Source organism: Arachis ipaensis, chromosome B09 (genome assembly GCF_000816755.2).
Source record: "Arachis ipaensis cultivar K30076 chromosome B09, Araip1.1, whole genome shotgun sequence".
Classification (NCBI taxonomy): Eukaryota; Viridiplantae; Streptophyta; class Magnoliopsida; order Fabales; family Fabaceae; genus Arachis; species Arachis ipaensis.
The window spans coordinates 108,966,553-108,987,309 of NC_029793.2; the positions used below are offsets into that span (position 1 = coordinate 108,966,553).

Here is a 20,757-nt window from a genome sequence, read left to right on the forward strand (position 1 = left end):
CTCTTAATTAATGAACTAATATTTATGATTGAATTAGACAGAATCAATTTTAATTTTAATATAATATTAGAGTTTATAAAATTCAGTATTATTGAATCACTTAGTTATAAATATTTAAATTTGAGAGGATTAATTTTAAATATTTTTCAATTTTTAAACTAACTTTTGAAATTAAGCTAATCTCACTCCATCACAATTTCAATATAAATTTTTGTGTTGGACAATTTCTTTGATTTTTAGGTAATTTTTATTGGGTAATTACTTATGAAGTTTAAGACTTAAAGGAAAGAAGGAGTTACTACTTTTAATGTTAAATTGACAAATAAACAAATAAAATTCACTTGTTATTTTCAACATAATCACACAAAGAAAAGAAAGTAAAATGCGTTTGCCTTTTTAATTGTCATTATTATCATTTAATTAACATATGCAGGAGACGGTTTCCTTATAAACAAATGTAGATGTGGAATTGTAGATGACTAGTACTGTTTTAAGGGGTTGTTGTTCACTTCTTCCTATTTTCCTCATTTTGCAACACACAGAGTCAACGACGAACCGTGCAGTGTAAAAGACTAAAAGCACATGGTGCTGTAGTGGGAGCCTATCATTAAGTGAGAAAAAAATCCTAACAAACTGATAAAATAATAAAATAAGCCAATTGAAGCATAACATTGGGTTCTAAAATAGTATGAGTGTGATTACTCTCCTGTTTTTCAGAAGTTTACAATGAAATTTAATGCTGTACAGATTATACGGTGATCCGATGGTTTTCAAAAATCTTAACGCAACTATCATACACTAATTTTCATCACTCATAGAAGAGAGAATTTTTTTTCTGTAACTATCATGGAAAAATTAAAAACAAAGAATGATATAACAGAGAGGTAATATTTTGTTTCTTTTTCATAATCAAACACATTTAAAAGTGTATTTAGCACCAAAACATAAACAACGTCGTTTTTTATATATATATATATTCAGGGTGACAAGAATTGACCACATTATTGACAGTGTTAGTGCTCCCATAATAGAAAATGAGAGAGAGATTAATGTGATGCATTTTTTTAAATTTAGAAGATTAATTTAGAGTAATTGAAATTTCAAAGATTAAATTGATGCAACTCATCTATTTCAAAAATTAAAGTGAAATTTAACTCTACATTTCGAACACAATAAATACAAGATAAATATATATGTATTTCGAATGAATTGTATATAAAATATGATGATATATTTATAAAATTAAACACCTCTTAGATGTTATTTATGTGTAAATTCATCATCTAAGTAATTTAATATCGTTAAATATGTGTTAAACTGTCTCTATTATTAAGATATTTTTTTATTAATAACAAAAGCTATTATTAACCATGACTGTGTTGTCCTACTTTATTTACATTTTTTATTTCTTATGCACATTTTTTTTTTAAAATTAATTAGGAATTTTGTTAACAAACGATATAGTAGTACAAATTTTAATAAAAAAATAAGTTACTTTCATGCCACCACATCGTCAAAATTAAGCATTCAATATATTTAATCCGTTTAATATAGTAGTATAAATTATAACAAGGTAAATTACAAAATGTATACTTAAAAGATTTATACGTTAATAAAAATAACTTTAAAATATAAAAATAACCAAATTATATATATTTTTAAAAATAAATTTAAAAATGAAAGTTTGATATAATTTTTTAAGTATAATTTAAAAAATAAGATATTTTTATTTTTAAAATTTAATAATTTTTTGAATTAAAAATATTTTGTAAATGGCCAATTTTTTTAAAAAAATGAATCTAGAAGTAGAATTTTTTTTAAATGAATCTAGAGGTAGAAGTTTTTTCTTATATATTTCATGCACTCTTTAAATAATTGTTTCAATGGTCATCCAAAAATCAAATTAAAGTATTAAATATATAAGTCATTTACAAAATATAAAAATCATTTGTCATTATAAAAAATAATATTTTTATTAATTTTTGTCCAATTAATACTATTTTTTGAGACTTTTTTTATCATTTTTTTTTCTTTTGCTATTTTTATCCGATAATTTAATCTTTAAGTAGGGCTGATAATAAATAAAGTAAGATAAAATTTAGCCTCAATCCTAATTTTATTTGTAGATTAAAAATTTTTTTAAAATTCAATGAAACTCTAATGTATTCTACAAATTGAAGATCTCAACCTTAACTCTATTATTATCCGAAAATTTTTAACCCAACTTAAGAGACGGATCGCATGCAATAAAAAGGAGACATCTGGTCTGTATCCATAAAAATTTTAAAAAATATTAGGACAATGTACTTATATAAAATAAAAGAGAGAAAACTTTACCTAAATACAACTGGAAGTTCCTTACGTGCATGTCCTGATTTAGTTTCTATGTAAACCGTGGTGGATAACCACGGTTTTAATTTTATACGTAAATCGCTGTAAATTGGCACGGTTTACATGCAAGAAGAGTTGAATGTAAACCGTTGTAGACTACCACGGATTACGTTTGGAAAATGCGTGCTAGAAACAGTTGGTGGTAGCCACGGTTTATGAAGAAAATATGGTGGGCATAAAACCTCGTGGGCTACTACGGTTTATGCATGAGATACTATAAATACATTATCCGCTGTAAATCATGGCGGATCACATTTGAGGCAAAGCAAATTTTGTGAAGTTGGGTGGTTGAGAGAGAATCTGGGGAGTTTTGAGGTTTAGGGGGAGGCTTTGAGATTTTGAACCAGTTGGGTGGTGGAGCTATGGAATACGAAGCTCGCATGTACCGGTTAAATGGCGTTGCGCATGTGGCTGGATACATCGACCAAGAAGTTAGTTAAACAACTTTATTGTCTTATCCTTCTTAGTAAATATTGTTACTGTCGTTATTATTATTATTGCCATTGTTTTGTTATTTTTATCACTGTTATTAGAGATAATAGAAAACCAATGTGGGTGTATAATAATTTTTTTAAATTATAGTTGCTATTATTAGTATTGGTCGTATGTTGAGGATTTTCTTATCCATATTTTGCAGCCTACTAGGGTTATTAGCGGTGTTAGAAGACAACAGAATATGCCTTTACACGGCCGGATTATACCGTATCTGGAGACCGTGGGCTTGTATCACTTGGCTAGGCTGAACAGTCAGTAATTCTGGGTTGATGAGCCTCTACTTAGCGCATTCGTTGAGAGGTGGCGTCCTGAGACCCACACCTTTCACATGCCATTTTGGGAGTGCACTATCACTTTGCAAGATGTGGCTTGTCAGCTGGGTTTGCCCATCGATGGGGATCCCGTTAGTGGGTGCCTGACTGACTTTGAGAATCTGATGGAGAACGAAAGACCCGCATGGGTGTGGTTTTGCGAGTTGTTTGGGGAGTTACCTCTGTAGATTAAAGTCAAGCAGATGATAGTGTGCTACACATGGTTCCATGAGAGGTTTCGGGTTCTCCCAGCAGATGCTAGTAAAGAGACCGTGCGTATATACGCGCGTGCTTATATTCTGATGTTGTTGACCTCTCAGCTGTTTGCAGACAAGAACGCAAACCGGGTTCACCTTCGCTGGTTGCCTTATTTGGCATTGATGGATGACTTGGATAGATATAGCTGGGGCTCGACTGCACTGGCATGGTTGTATAGATGTCTTTATCGTGGGACAAATAGAAACGTTCTTAACTTGGCCGGGCCACTACGGCTTCTACAGTCTTGGATTTTCTGGAGGTTTCCCAGTTTGAGACCTAGTGGTTTTGATGTGTTTGGGTTTTCACTTGCATCCAGGTACGGTTTATTATTTTTGGTCCATAACTTGTTCAATTTCACGTGTTGTTGTTCGTTATGACATGCTTTCAATAAAACTTGTAGGTGGGCTACATATCTACCGAGAAACGACGCAGGGAATCAAAGAGTGGTGTCTGCACGCCTTTCTTTAGATAGATTGCGTTTCTGCGATGTGAGTCGTTTAGTTATTGCTCTTACAAGTAATCGTTCATGTTTACTCTTATGGTCTTACCTAACATTACCTTCTCCGATACAGTTTGTGTGGGAGCCTTATTCTTCTCCCAAGGTTGATGCTGTTGGTCATCCAGAGATACTAGTTGACGAGTACCATAGGCTATGGACGGCGGTCACTAGCCTGATATATTTTGCTGTGATTGAATGGCATCAGGTGGATAGGGTGGTATCGCAGTTCGGCGGTGTTCAGCATCTCCCTCAGTTGGCTCTGAACATAGATTGGCTCCATGCGAAGGATGGAAGGGGTGGAGATCGATGGTTCCCCAAATATTATCAGGAGTGGCATTTTCATTGGGAGAATCGGGTTGATTCAGTCATACCGATCGGTCGAGTAGCTGACCCCGGTCCATTAGCTGAGTACTTGGACTGGTGGTGCCGTCTGGCCCACAGATTTCTATCCCAAGATGTTGCATTTCATAATCCTAGATCGATTCTTTTGACCGAGGAGGCTCGTCACAGAGGATCGTCACAGGCACCTCCTAGGGTGCAGGTTCTCGACAGACTGGACAAAAGGCGAGTGGATCGGCGTCGGCATATAGGCACACGTACCACCGATCGAGAGTGGCGATGGCTCGACGACCGTTTGGATGAGGACCTAGGTGGTGCCGATGATGGAGGTGTTGTGAATCATCGTGTTCCTCGATGTAGAGCCAGACGGCAGGGTGGGCGGGATGGTCGTGGACGGGCACGAGGTAAAGGACCATCCGCTGAGGACGATGGTGCTCAGTACGCTGTTGGTGAGGATGTTGGAGGTTTGGACATAGGGATGGATCAGCCCACCTACGATGTAGGGGGTAGCTCTCAGCTGTTCGGGAGTGTCGGACCGCAGGTATTTGCTGACTTTACTACCGTGGCCGTCGGCATGGACATCGACAACCCCATTAGTCAGTCAGAGTTCTTTAGGGATATAGCAGACATGCTGAGGGACGACGATGCGACCTATTATAGGCCACAGATGCCTGAGGTTCATTCCCAGTTTGCCGAGTCCCAGCCACCGAGTCACGATGTTCAGCCTCAGTTGCCGGTTGACCTCAATGAGCCTACAGCTTCTCCATCTGACCCATGGTTCGCGTTAGGAGGGACCCCAGCATCAGCATTCAGCACCGTTCCGCCACAGACATCCGCACCAAAAGCGGATCAGCGACCAAGGAGGATGCGGCGTCCTCCTTTGTGTGGCACCGGAGGTCACCTGCTTAGTCATTTCGACGATGATGACAGTGACACCATCGAGGATTCTGATTAGTTATGTGTTGTTTTTACATATGGTGGGAACTATGTCTGATTATGTTCTTAGCATCATGTTTAGGGTTTTATGTTTCAGACTGTTGTTGTATATTATTTGATATGTGTGTCTTATATATGTTTTAGGATCTATGGTTACGAACTAAATTGTCACAAATATTACGCGCATTCATAAGCAAACCAACGTGTTTCAATTAAACTTCTAAAATAAAAGGAGTTAAACAGACGAACTTAATACATTCAACAAAGGAACGACATTCATTGACTCAATTCCTAACATTACTCAAATTAAGAAATCCTAATACAACTTAGACAACAACAACGAGATCATAAACGTCATAACATCTAACCATCCCTGGCAGCAGTATGTCTTCGCTGGTCACAATTCCTCCGCGTATGACCAGGCTGACAGTAGAGGCCACAGCGCTTCGAGTGGTTCTCAACAGACTGATCCATGATACCGCGGATTCTGGTTGCCTTCGGACGTCCTTCCCTTGCACGCCTCATGTTAGGATCAGGAATGACTGTTGGTCCAGCATATGGGGGCCATAGACCTTCTGGGATAGGCAGAACAAACCTGTTCTTGTACACGTTGAACACCTCAGTCATACGATACACCTCAAGAACATATGATGCCCAATTCAGGCGCGAGTAGGCGCAACATGCAATGGCATGACAACATGGATAATGGAGCGCCTGAAAGTGGCCACAATCGCATATGTGATCCTTAAGGGAAACTCAATAGCTACCTAGCGAGAATTTTCCGGTCTGTGTCGTCTCAGCCACCATGTACTCTGATTGGTGCCTGTCGTATAACGTGACGGTGAAGCACCTGGAGTCTCTTATGTTCCGATCAGTAGCCTTCACCAACTCCTGACAAAATTCATGCCCAGATCCAAGTTGTGCTTCTGCCGTCTGTCCGCGGACCACGAATAGCTCAGCAAGCCTCCCGTAAGTTGACTTAACCAACAAAGTGACCGGGAGGTTGCAAGTTCCCTTTAACACGGAATTCACACATTCACTAATGTTGGTTGTCATGTGCCCAAACCGTCTACCGCTATCCTCGTGTTGGATCCACTTGTCATACTCTATCCGGTTGGCCCAGTCACACATGGCCGGATTCTCAGTCCGCATGATGTCAAACCAGTAATAAAACTCCGCTTCCGTTTTTGCATAGGCAGCATTCACCAGCATCCTCCTTGCATCTTTACCTTTGAAGCTAAGATTAAAATTCACTGCCACATGACGAATACAGTACGCTCGAAAAGCACGTGGAGGCAGCCAACCATTTTCGGGGGCCTCAAGTGCAGACTTGATGCCATTATGCCTGTCAGAGATAACAAGGATACCCTCCTGTGGCGTCACATGCAATCGTAGGTTGTTCAAGAAGAATGACCATGACTCCGCATTTTCTCCCTCCACAAGGGCGAAGGCTATCGGGAGGATGTTCGAGTTCCCATCCTGCGCTATCGCCAATAGTAACGTGCCTCCATACTTGCCATACAAGTGGGTACTGTCAATACTCACGAGGGGCTTGCAATGCTGAAATGTCTCGATGCAGGGTAGAAATGTCTAGAAAAGACGATGAAAGTACACCGTTGACTCGTCAACCTGATCCCCAAGTCGAACAGGAGAGGTCTTCAATACGGTGACTGTCCCAGCCATGGTCGACTGTACCCCTAGCATCCAACGTGGCAACTCGGCATACAACTCTTCCCAATCTCCATATATTTGTGCTACTGCCTTCTGTTTTTCCATCCAAACCTTCCTGTAACTAGGCCTGAACCCATAATCAGCTTCTGTTGCTTGTTGCAAGACCATTACCGTAACCGCAGCATCTGCCCTAACCAACGGAAAAATTCTCACACAGATAACGTGGTAATCAAGCTGACGGTGATCACTGAAAATAGAGGTGGCCAAGCAAGTGTGCGGACCATTGTACCTCCTAACCTCCCAAGTGCCCTTTCGTGCACGAAGCGATATGCGAATCAACCAACTGCAACCCTTGCCGAACTCCTTGCATTTTTCATAATACTTCAGATGATCCGATTCCAAGACTCTGTACTCAACACCTCGACGGATGCTATAGTCATTCACACTCAGAACAGCTTCATCTTTATTCTGGATTGATTGCCCAATCTGAAAATCTGTAGAATAACCCCCAATTGTAGCACCTCCGTCTGCCTGTTGACCCAGAGCCTCCAAGTTTAGAGTGGAGAAGTGTGGAGGATACTGCTGTGTGCCAGAACTTGAAGGCTCGTGTTGTGTATGTGGATTGGCACCTGTGTTATCATCGCTGTCCCCAATGATATCTACAGGCTCCTGGTCAGAGTCATCGTCCCGCATTGCATTCTCTACTCGATCAGGTTTCCCAAAGTCTTGAACATCATGAATCATGCCACCACCGGTATCCACCTCAAATGCCTGCTGCCAGACCCCAGGATTCTCCAACGGTACAGAACCAACTGCCTCCGTTCGATCTAAATCAACTGCGAAGGAAGGGGATGCGACCTGCGGAACATATGGTCCGGCCGCAGGCATCGAACTAGACGCACCGCCCGCGGCAGTCGAGCTATGAACTGGAGTTGATGCCCCAGAACTATCGACACCAACCTCCAACTTAGCATACAACTCGTGTATTCTGACATCCGGAAAACTCCTAACACAATGAAACAAAACCCTTATATCTTCATCAGCCGCTAGCACAAACGTATCATACTTAACACCGGTCGAGACAACTGCGATAAAAATCTTGTAGAATAGCTTCTTCACCCACTTGCTCCCAAATACCCCAAGCTTCTGCAAGATGCTGTTCTTTACATCTGACAAAGTGCTTGATGAACTGATGAACACACTCAATGGTTCTCTGTCAGTGAACTTCACACCATATTTTTTGCTTCTTTTGATTTTCCCAGAGCAATGCACTAAGACCAAAAAAAAAAACTCTCTTCCTCACTTACCATTGTGATAATGATCTCTTCAGTAGCTTGAATCTCACTCACATATATATAGAATTCTTCTCCTCATAAACTGTGACAGCCAACAAAGGTTTATGCTTTTCCAAAACCCTACATAAACCGTTGCTGGTTACAGGATTTTATGCTCATATTTCTCCCTTACTAAACCGTGGTGACCTACCACGGTTTATGATCACTCTTTTTCACACCTAAACAATGCCAGGTTGCAACGGTTTATGTATAAGTTTGAAACCGTGGTTAGCTCCAACGGATTACATAATAATAAAAAAGGACATGCACGTAAGGACTTTGCAAATGTTGCATTCAGGTAAAATTTTCTCTCTTTTATTTTATATATGTACATTGCCCAAAATATTAATACCTATATATATATTTATATATTCTTCTGCTAAATTTTTATAAATATATCTAAATTTTATTATATTTTTATCTTACTTCTAAATTTTTATAGATCCGCGTCACTGCTCAACTCTACCTGCAACAAAACCAATGTGTTTTATATATTAGTTTATTTTAGGGCAATTTACTTGAATAAATAGAATAGAGAAAACGTTTATCTAAATGTGCAAAACTGGTTCTTATTACCTGCATGTGCAAAAAGCCATTTCTATGTAATCCGTGGCAACCCACCACGGTTTCAAAACGTGCATAAACCGTGGCAGGTCCCAGCGGATTATGGCCAAAAGATATAGAGTGTAAATCGTGGTAGGTCACCACGGTTTACTAAAGAGAGATGGCGTGCATAAACCGTGGAGAGTCACCACGGTTTATGAAGAAACTTGTTTGCACATAAAACCTTGTGGGTCACCACGGTTTATGTGTGGTAAATAATGGCCAGAAAACTTTGTTAATTTTATGTCCAAGAGACACAACTTATTTTTTATTTTTTTTATTATTCTTGTTAATTTTTTATAATTATATTTTTTATTATTATATTTTTCATCTCAAATTTTTTTAATGAAAAAAATGAGAATAAATTAGATTTTCATAATTTGTTCTAGTTTATCACCAAGCAGAATTATCTATATAATGTTTTTCGTGTTAGATATTTTTCAATAATTGTTAAACATTCAGATGTAAATCCATATTAAAATTCTATATATAATTCATGAAATAAGAGTGTTGTTGAATTGAATAAGACAAACACTTATATTATTTTTTTTCATTAGATGGTGTAATTAAAAAAATAAATAGAATTGTGATTGGATGAGTATATTAAATTGTGATTTTGCTTCTGATTTTGAATATGTTTGATCTTGAGTATGTTAAAGATGGTATGATAAGCATATTAGTTGTGTATAATTTTTTTTTTTGTATAATTTTTTTCTCTTTTAATGTGTTATATTCTCTCTTTTTGTAAAGTGTGTTGGACACTATACTCCTAGAGTGTGGCGAAAAATATATTTTAAGAGTGTGGGAGCATTTTATTATAGAAAATGCATTAGGTACTATATCCTATGAGTGTGGTGGGCATTATATCCCAAGAGTGTGGCGGACAGTAATCCCAAGAGTTTGGACTTTATCCTGAAAAATGCGGCGGGTACTATATCCCAAGAGTGTGGCGAGCACTATATCTCATGAGTGGAACGAGTACTATACCCCAAGAGTGTGGATGCATATCAGAGAGACGATATTCGGGTTAGCTATCGAGTGTGTCGGGTTCGGGAAAAGTAACCGACATGTGAGCTCATGGCCAATAGGACAGGCATATATCATGTGCATTTGAATGATTTGTTTGAATATGTATTGTTTTGACTTGCCTAATTGTTTAACTGTAACTATCTGCCACTTAATCTACTTGCGCTGCTCTAATAGTTATACTTGTGTTTTTCTTTTCTATTTTGCCTGTGTTTGTTTTTGAGAGATTCCTCTAGCAGATGGAGGAGGCGCTGAGGATTGTTCTACCTAGAATTTAATGGGGCGCTGAGAAAGCAAACGAAAAAAAAATCTACTCAATTTAATGTTTACACATTGATAATTTATTAATTTACTTAATAATTAAAATTTTTGAATCATAATTTTTTTAATAAAATTAAAAGCTTAAAGTAAAATATAAAAGATCTAATTTTAATAATTTTAGAAAATTAAAATAAGACAACTCGCAAATAGAGATAACCAAAAATTTGCGAAAATAAATATTGTGAAAATACAAAGTATAACCTACCTTAATAATTGTGTATATAATTTATAGTAATATTTAATAATATGTATAATTTAAATTAAATTTAATCTCATGCAAGGTACGGAAAAATAAACTAGATGCTAAGAAAAAAATAAAGAAAATTGATTTAAAAATTTTGTAATTTTTTAAAGTCATAACGTTTCATTATATTCAGGGATTATATCTATAGAATAGGATTGATCTATTTGAAAATTAAAAATAAATTTATAATTAATGATACAATACTTTAATTCTAATTTAATTACAATAAGTCAATAATTATGTTTGATTGTCATATAATTGATATAATTTGTTAAAAGAACCATATCTAATATACATTTTTATTTGATTGATTCTTTCCATATAGGATATTCATTCATCCATTATAATAATTATGTGATATCCATTCACACATGACACTACTAAAGTACTAATAGTAATTAAGTTAATAAGATATTGGGCAAAAAATCCTAATAAGGCAAGGCAAGTTTCACATTACGTAAATAAGCCAAAAGTAAAATCGTTTCAACAATGAGCCAAGGCCTATTTTAATGTAATTCGAACCAGCCTGGTTCGAACTACATTCCTTAGTAAATCGAACCAACATAGTTCGAATTAGGATGAGAAAACGTTGAACGTAATTCGAACCAATGTGGTTCGAACTTAAATTGCACATAATTCGAACAAGGCTAGTTCGAATTATACCTACGATAGCTAACCATGTAATTCAAACCAACCTGGTTCGAATTACCCTTCTCGTGGCTCCATTAGTAATTCGAACCACCCTGGTTCGAATTACTCATGATTCGGCTATATAAGGAGTTCGAATCAGCCTCATTCGAACCATTCTTCATTTCCCCTACACCACCAAATCCCAGAGAAAACGACCCAGATTCTCTCCGATGAAGACCTGAACGGAATACTCTGCTGATGGGGGACGATCCGGCACGGTTATATCGCTTGGACGGAGTTGCTCATATAGCCGGGGTCATCAACGACGAGGTTAGTACAGAAATAACTTCGTGCTAGCGGTATATGTGACTTAGTGGTTTTGCATTTGGTTTTAGTGGCGGTTTATGTTAGCGGTAAAGCGTAGTGGTATTGCTGGTGGTTTGGTTGAGAGGTTTAGGATGCGGGTTAGATGGTGGTTTAGTTGGTGGTTTATTTAGTTGGTTTCCGTTGGTGGTTTATGTTAGTGGTTTATGTTAGTGGTTTACGTTAGTTGTTTAATGCTAACTATTTTACGTTAGTGGTAGGTGTTGGTTGTTTTATGTTGGTGGTTTAGTTGGTGGTTTATGTTAGTTGTTTTATGTTAGTGGTATGGTTTAGTTGTTTTATGTTAGCTGTTTTATGTTAGTGGTTTATGTTGGTTTTTTTTTTATGTTGGTGGTTTATGTTAGTTGTTTCATGTTAGTGGTTTGTGTTAGTTGTTTTATGTTAGTGGTTTGTGTTAGTTGTTTTATGTTAGCTGTTTTATGTTAGTGGTTTTAGTTAAGCTGTTTTATGTTAGTGGTTCTAGTTAAGCGTGGGAGGCCATTATTCCCATATGACACGGTCGCGTCAGCGACGCGGTCGCGTGGGACGATTTGTGCCATTGGCACGCCTCCAGCCACGCTCCAGCGTGACTCTCTATTCGTTTTTATTTTCTCCCAGCTCCTTGCGACGCGGAGGCGTCGCTGATGCGGTCGCGTCGCGTAGCATTTTTTTTTTAAATAATGCAGTATGCAGAATGCAATGCTAATATGAATGTTATGCATGATTCCAGGTTCAATAAAATAAAATAAAACTTAAAAACAAACAAAACTAAATAAAATTAAAATTGAAAAAGGAACGATCATACCATGGTGGGTTGTCTCCCACCTAGAACTTTTAGTAAAAGTCCTTAAGTTGGACATTTGGTGAGCTCCCTGTTATGGTGGCTTATGTTTGTACTGATCCAGGATTCTCTACCAATGTTTGTATCTCCAGTAACCTCCGGGATCCCAAACTAGGCACAGAAAGCCTTCAAGTAAGTTAAAGCAAGTGATAAGGCCCCAAGAGTGGTGATTGATAGAATGGATTTCGGAGTCCCAGACCTTGCCTTTGCACCCATCTTTTAGTTGAGCAATATTGTTCCATCCGGGTGGCAAGCAGTCTGAATTCTCACGTAAGCGGCCAAACAACTTCCTAGATCCATTCAGTTGAGCTCTATACCAACCTTTACTCTTAAACTTAAAGCTTCCAACCATGATGAACCTTGCAGGACAATTCTTACCACTGGCCATCTTCCTCTTACTCTTAATGTCACAAAGAGCTCTAAGTTGACCATCCGTCTCCAGTAGCCCATATTCAAATGGAATTAGAAAGCTAAGGGATATGAATTTTACCCACTTGAATGTTGTGAAGGATGATGGCAATTTAGGAGGAGGTATTTTCAATGAAATTGCAAGCTCCACTCCCTTGTGCTCTTTTCTGATAACTACCACCTCTTTGCAAGCTTCTTCAATTTCAACCTCTTCCTCTTGGCAGCTCTCTTCCAATTTAATCTCCTCTCCATGGAGGTTCTGTATCTCCTAAGTCTTCAACCACTTCTTCTTCTTCTTGAACAATGATAGCTTCTTCTACTTGTTCTAGTACGAATTCATTCCCTGTCTTGTCCACCGGGGTTTCTGGTATCTCCTTCATGCTACGCTCTTCACTAGACTGTCCACATAGAGCTGTGGCTGATCCTTGTATATTTGAGTGCCTAGAAACCCATTAAATTACTGCTTGCTCCAGTTGTTGAATGGTTGCCTGAAATCGATCCACTATTTCCTTGAAACGATCCTTTGTCTCTTGATGCACTCGGCTTTCATAAGTAGGATCATAGTGCTCTTGGATTGATGGATATGGAGATGATGAATATTGAAGTGGTGGTTCTTAGGAGTAATTGGGTTGGAATTGGGGTGGTTCTATATATGGTTCATATGGCTCATAAGGTGGTTGGTATGGTGGTTGAGGGTTAGGGTCATATGGAGGTGAATGGCAGAAAGGGGCTTGTGAGTTTGGTGGTCCAAAGTTATGTTGAGGAAAGGGTTCATAGGCATATGATGGTGGTTGTTGATAGTCCATTGGAGGTGGTTGTTGCCATGAGGATTGATCAAGTCCTTGTGGCTCCTTCCATCTTTGATTGTTCCAACCTTGATGCCTGTTCTCATTGTAATTTCTTCTTCCTGCAACATAATTGTAACCAGACTCATAGCCAAAGGGGTGAGAGTTCATAGTAGTAGGAGAAAATAAAAATTAAAACTAATAAAAAGAAAATATTTTGAAAAAGATATAATTTTTTTTTGAAAAAGGATAAGAAAAGATTTTGAAAAAGATATGATTTTTAAAAAAAAATATTTGATTTTTTAAAAATAAGAATGATAAGATAAAATAATTTTTTTTAATATTTACAATAACCAATAATAAGGCACACGTTTGCAATTCCTCGGCAACGGCGCCATTTTGAAGAACTGAAGATTGATGATTTAGAAGTTATAATAAACTCTCGTTGTAAGTATAGTTACTAAACCAAGCAATCAACCTTTCTTACAAAAGTTTTGGTTGTCACAAGTAACAAACCCCTTTTAAATTGATAACCGAGTATTTAAACCTCGGGTCGTCTTCTCAAGGAATTGCAGGGAGGTATGTTCTTATTATTGGTTATGAGTCTTGTAAATTAGGGGTTTTAGAAAGTAAGGAAGCAGTATGTTGCATAAGAGGAATAAGATAAATAAATAACTATAAAATAAACTCTTGGCAAAGTATAAGAACTGGAAGTCCTATCCTTATCAATTGTGATGAGAATTTGATTTTGATCCCACTTGGTCCGCCTTTACTAAACAAAGGAAAGTTAAGTGGGCTGATTGGCTTGATTCTCAAGTCCTAGTCAACTCATGTGGAGAGACTAGCTTTAGAGCAATTCTAGTTCAATCAGAATCTGCCAATTTCAACCACTGTTTTATTTGACAGCTCAAGCGTCACCAATTACCTTAACCAAAGCCAAGAATGTAGAAAGCTAAATTAAAATCATAAATATCTGGAATAACTCAAATAAAATACATTCAAAGTAGTAAAATCTAACTTGGAAAAGTTCATAAGCCAATTGAAAAAATAAATAAAAATAAAGAACCTGGGATTGAGAGTCACTCCTAAAACTAAGAGAAGTCCTAAATCCTAATTCTAAGAGAGAGGAGAGAACCTCTCTCTCTAAAAACTACATCTACTCCTAAAATTGTGAATATGAAAGCTTCCCCATGAATGGATGCAATCCCCCACTTTATAGCCTCTAATCTGTGTTTTCTGGGCCGCGAACTGGGTCGAAAACAGCCCGGAAATCGCTGGAGAAGAATTCAAACACGCTGATTTCCGTCACTGCAATGCGGCCGCATGGATCACGCGGTCGCGTCGCCTAGCGTCAGGGGAACTATAGCATATTATATATCAAATCGAAGCCCCGGACGTTAGCTTTCCAACTCAACTGGAACCGCGTCGTTTGGACCTCTATAGATAAAGTTATCGCTGTTTGAGTGCGAAGAGGTCAGGCTGGGCAGTTTAGCAACTTCTTCATCTTCTTGTATTCCTTCCACTTTTGCATGCTTCCTTTCCATCCTCCAAGTCATTCCTGCCCTATAATATCTGAAAACACTTAACACACATATCAAGGCATCTAATGGTGATAAGAGAGGATTAATAATAAGCAAATATAAGATCAAAGAAGCATGTTTTCAATCAAAGCACATAATTTGGAAGGCAAATGTAAAACCATGCAAATAGTATGAATAAGTGGGTAAAGAGTAGATAAAAACCACTCAATTGAGTACAAGATAAACCATAAAATAGTGGTTTATCAACCTCCCCACACTTAAACATTAGCATGTCCTCATGCTAAGTTCAAGAGAAACTATAAAGGGGTGAAGAGGAAAGTAAGAATGTATGAAATGCAACCTATCTATATGAATGCAACTACATGCAAAATGTTTCTACCTACTTAGTTAAAGATAAACAAATTTTTCAAAAAGAAATATGAACTGGATTTTACTAATTCAAATCATGAAAATGAAGTACAAAATAGACTTGCAAGAAGAAAATAGCTTATGAAAGCAGGGAACAAGGAATTGAGCATCGAACCCTTACTGGTAGTGTATACACTCTAATCACTCAGGTGTTTAAGGTTCGATCTCTCAATTCTCTACTAACCTTGCTTTCTAAGGCTTGCTCTTCATCTAACAATCAACATAAATTTAATGCACAGATACACATATCAAGAGGTCTTTTAAGGGTTGTAATGGGGTTAGGGTCAAGGTAGGATTGTATTTGGCCAAATGGACTAAAATCTGAATCCTTAATTAACTTAAACTTTCCCCACCTAACTTAAACAATCCATGTAATCATAATACAACATCTAACCATCCATTAACCATGTTTTCCACATATTCATGCATTCTAATTTCAAGTACAGTACATATGCATTGCTTTCACTTACTTTGGGGCATTTTGTCCCCTTTTTGCTTAATTGCTCTTTTTCTTTTCTTTTTCTCTTTTTCTTCTTCTTCTTTTTTTTTTTCAATGCATATGATTAAATTTTTGAATGCATGACATGTCCTAAATATTTCTTTCACATTTTCAGAAAATTCTAACATACTCAATTTTCTTCAAACCAAATGTTTTCAATCCCAATTTCCCCACACTTAAATCATAAGCATCTCACTAGTCTAAGCTAACCAAGGATTCAAATTAAGGACATTATTGTTTTCCGCTTAGAGTTAATGATGTGCTAAAGTAAAGAACAAAGGGGTAAAATAGGCTCAAAATTGGTTTGCAAGGGATAATGAAAGGTAAGGCCATATGAGTATGTAAGCTCAGTGAAACAAAGGCCTCAATCATGGAAGTGTATGCATACATAAAATAATGGAAATATAGAATTAAGCAAGACAAAGATCACAATTTTAGAGAGAAAAATACACACATCAAAAATAAAATATTGGTTGAAAAATGCAACCAATTCAAATAGGCTCAAAATCTCACAGGTTTTGTGTGTTCGAGCTCTAAACCATGTTCCAGTATAATATTTCTTCAAACAAGTGTAACATTAAATTTTATTCAAATTAGTGAAATTTTCTAAAAGGTTTCTTGAAAAAGAAAATATTACTTTAACCAAGTGGTAAAATATGCAAAAAAAAAAAAAAATCAAACAAATATGCAATTAAATATGCAAATGCAACAACTAACAAGAAAAATAAACCATTGGTATTTGAGATAGGAAGGTACTAACCCACGGAGATCGGTATCGACCTCCCCACACTTAAAGATTGCACCGTCCTCGGTGCATGCTAAGATTTGCAAGTGGACGGGGGTTGTGGTTCCTCAGCTGGGGCTCTTTTTGTTCCTTTTCTTGCCGGTAGTTTGGGGGTAGCTTTCTCTTTTCCTTTCTTGGTGGTCATCCTGAAAAAGAGAAGAGAAAGTAAATTAAATTTAAAGGGGTAAAGCAAGGAAGAGAGCGGGAAAGGTGGTAATCAATGCACAATAAAGAAGAATGACCTTAACATATGGTCATGACTACATGTGAAAAGTTTATTAATAGAAATATAGTAGGTGCATGTAATAACAATTAAATGCAAGATGTTTATTGGCATGCTGGCAAAGGCATGAGTAGCATAGATCAAGCATTCAATGTCCAAGTTAGATTACCAAGTCTTTCAAACTAGCAACATGTTTGTAATGACAATTATATTGAATGAATATGATATGAAAAAGGGTTTTGTGAAAAGCAGGCATTCAGAGTAGTAGGATAAAAGATACTGAAAAGCAGTGCACAATGCCATACGGGCGTTTTCACAAACACATAGCATGCATGGTAAATAATCTAATGAAAATAATAAATTGAACATGCAGGCAACCCTTTAAAAATAAATATATATAATTGCCAAACAATTTTTGCAACAATCCACAATGACCCAAATAAATTTCTAACACCAATTAAAAGAAAAAGAAAGAAAAAAGAAAACATGTACAATGAAGGTAAAAGGAAGAGAAAGGAAGAAGAAAACATAAAATAAAGAAGAAGGATAAAAAAAGTAAGGAGGGAAAAGGAAAAATAGGATTTGGGGAAAGAAAAGATAAGATAAGTGGCAAAATTATGTAAGCTATGCGGCGCAAGCGACGCGGCTGCGTGGGGCATGCGGTCGCGCGAGTTGCGCTTAAACTGACTGACGCGGTCGCGTCGGTCACGCGGTCGTGTGACCTGTTTTATGCTACTGGTGCGAGGGCAGCCTCGCACTCGCACAACTCTCTGTTCAAAATCATATTAGTACCAAATTTTAAGTGACGCGATCGCATGGGGCATGCGATCGCGTGAGTGGGCTTTAAAGGAATATGATGCGGTCGCGTGGGTCACACGGCCGCGTGGGAAGGATTATGCGTTGAGCACCAATCCAGCACCACTCTCGCACAACTTTCGGGTGTGCACCACTTTGACGTCGAAATCTTGATCACGCGGCCACGTGGGGCACGCGGTCGCGTGGGAGGCCATTATTCCCATATGACGCGGTCGCGTGGGACGATTTGTGCCATTGGCACGCCTCCAGCCACGCTCCAGCGTGACTCTCTGTTCGTTTTTATTTTCTCCCAGCTCCTTGCGACGCGGACGCGTCGCTGATGCGGTCGCGTCGCGTGGCATTTTTTTTTAAATAATGCAGTATGCAGAATGCAATGCTAATGTGAATGTTATGCATGATTCCAGGTTCAATAAAATAAAATAAAACTTAAAAACAAACAAAACTAAATAAAATTAAAATTGAAAAAGGAACGATCATACCATGATGGGTTGTCTCCCACCTGGCACTTTTAGTTAAAGTTTTTAAGTTGGACATTTGGTGAGCTCCCTGTTATGGTGGCTTATGCTTGTACTGATCCAAGAATCTCCACCAATGTTTGTATCTCCAGTAACCTCCGGGATCCCAAACTAGGTGCAGAAAGCCTTCAAGTAAGTTAAAGCAAGTGATAAGGCCCCAAGAGTGGTGATTGATAGAATGGATTCCGGGGTCCCAGACCTTGCCTTTGCACCCGTCTTTTAGTTGAGCAATATTGTTCCATCCGGCTGGCAAGCAGTCTGAATTCTCACGTAAGCGGCCAAACAACTTCCTAGACCCATTCAGTTGAGCTCTATACCAACCTTTACTCTTAAACTTAAAGCTTCCAACCATGATGAACCTTGCAGGACAATTCTTACCACTGGCCATCCTCCTCTTACTCTTAATGTCACAAAGAGCTCTAAGTTGACCATCCGTCTCCAGTAGCTCATATTCAAGTGGAATTAGAAAGCTAAGGGATATGAATTTTACCCACTTGAATGTTGTGAAGGATGATGGCAACTTAGGGGGAGGTATTTTTAATGAAATTACAAGCTCCACTCCCTTGTGCTATTTTCTGATAACTACCACCTCTTTGCAAGCTTCTTCAATTTCAACCTCTTCCTCTTGGTAGCTCTCTTTCAATTCAATCTCCTCTTCATTGCTTTCCAAGGGCATGGGAGGTTGTGCTTCTTCTTCTTGAATCTCCATCTCTTGATCAACCTCTTCCAAGTCTTCAACTATGATATGCTTTGGAGGTTGTACACCCTCCTCAGCATCAATTTCAACCGTCTTGGAAGGAGGCTCTATGTCTTGACTTTCCCATGGAGGTTCTGCATCTCCTAAGTCTTCAACCACTTCTTCTTCTTCTTGAACAATGACAGCTTCTTCTACTTGTTCTAGTACGAATTCATTCCCTGTCTTGTCCACTGGGGTTTCTGGTATCTCCTTCATGCTACGCTCTTCACTAGACTGTCCACATGGAGCTGTGGCTGATCCTTGTATATTTGAGTGCCTAGAAACCCATTGAATTACTGCTTGCTCCATTTGTTGAATGGTTGCCTGAAATCGATCTACTATTTCCTTGAAACGATCCTTTGTCTCTTGATGCACTCGGCTTTCATAAGTAGGATCATAGTGCTCTTGGATTGATGGATATGGAGATGATGAATATTGAAGTGGTGGTTCTTGGGAGTAATTGGGTTGGAATTAGGGTGGTTCTATATATGGTTCATATGGCTCATAAGGTGGTTGGTATGGTGGTTGAGGGTTAGGGTCATATGGAGGTGAATGGCGGAAAGGAGCTTGTGAGTTTGGTGGTCCAAAGTTATGTTGAGGAAAGGGTTCATAGGCATATGGTGGTGGTTGTTGATAGTCCATTGGAGGTGGTTGTTGCCATGAGGATTGATCAAGTCCTTGTGGCTCCTCCCATCTTTGATTGTTCCAACCTTGATGCCTGTTCTCATTGTAATTTCTTCTTCCTGCAACATAATTGTAACCAGACTCATAGCCAAAGGGGTGAGAGTTCATAGTAGTAGGAGAAAATAAAAATTAAAACTTATAAAAAGAAAATATTTTGAAAAAGATATAATTTTTTTTGAAAAAGGATAAGAAAAGATTTTGAAAAAGATATGATTTTAAAAAAAAATATTTGATTTTTAAAAATAAGAATGATAAGATAAAATAATTCTTTTTTAAAATATTTACAATAACCAATAATAAGGCACACGTTTGCAATTCTCCGGCAACGGCGCCATTTTGAAGAACTGAAGATTGATGATTTAGAAGTTATAATAAACTCTCGTTGTAAGTATAGTTACTAAACCAAGTAATCAACCATTCTTACAAAAGTTTTGGTTGTCACAAGTAACAAACCCCTTTTAAATTGATAACCGAGTATTTAAACCTCGGGTCGTCTTCTCAAGGAATTGCAGGGAGGTATGTTCTTATTATTGGTTATGAGTCTTGTAAATTAGGGGTTTTAGAAAGTAAGGAAGCAGTATGTTGCATAAGAAGAATAAGATAAATAAATAACTATAAAATAAACTCTTGGCAAAGTATAAGAACTGGAAGTTCTATCCTCATCAATTGTGATGAGAATTGGATTTTAATCCCACTTGGTCAGCCTTTACTAAACAAAGGAAAGTTAAGTGGGCTGATTGGCTTGATTCTCAAGTCCTAGTCAACTCCTGTGGAGAGACTAGCTTTAGAGCAATCCTAGTTCAATCAGAATCTGCCAATTTCAACCACTGTTTTATTTGACAGCTCAAGCGTCACCAATTACCTTAACCAAAGCCAAGAATGTAGAAAGCCAAATTAAAATCATAAATATCTGGAATACCTCAAATAAAATACATTCAAAGTAGTAAAATCTAACATGGAAAAGTTCATAAGCCAATTGGAAAAATAAATAAAAATAAAGAACCTGGGATTGAGAGTCACTCCTAAAACTAAGAGAAGTCCTAAATCCTAATCCTAAGAGAGAGGAGAGAACCTCTCTCTCTAAAAACTACATCTA

General features: G+C 37.7%; 1 protein-coding gene across 1 annotated transcript in view; it reads right to left on the reverse strand.

The window, feature by feature from the left end:
• Positions 5,986-20,757, reverse strand: part of LOC107615781 — a 20,308-nt gene continuing 5,536 nt past the window's right edge. Inside the window, exons 2-3 of the mRNA XM_016317815.1 lie at positions 6,844-8,171; positions 5,986-6,789 (exon numbers count right to left, since the gene is read on the reverse strand). Coding sequence (XP_016173301.1) covers positions 5,986-6,789; positions 6,844-8,171 — 2,132 coding nt within the window. The remainder of the gene's footprint in view (positions 6,790-6,843; positions 8,172-20,757) is intronic.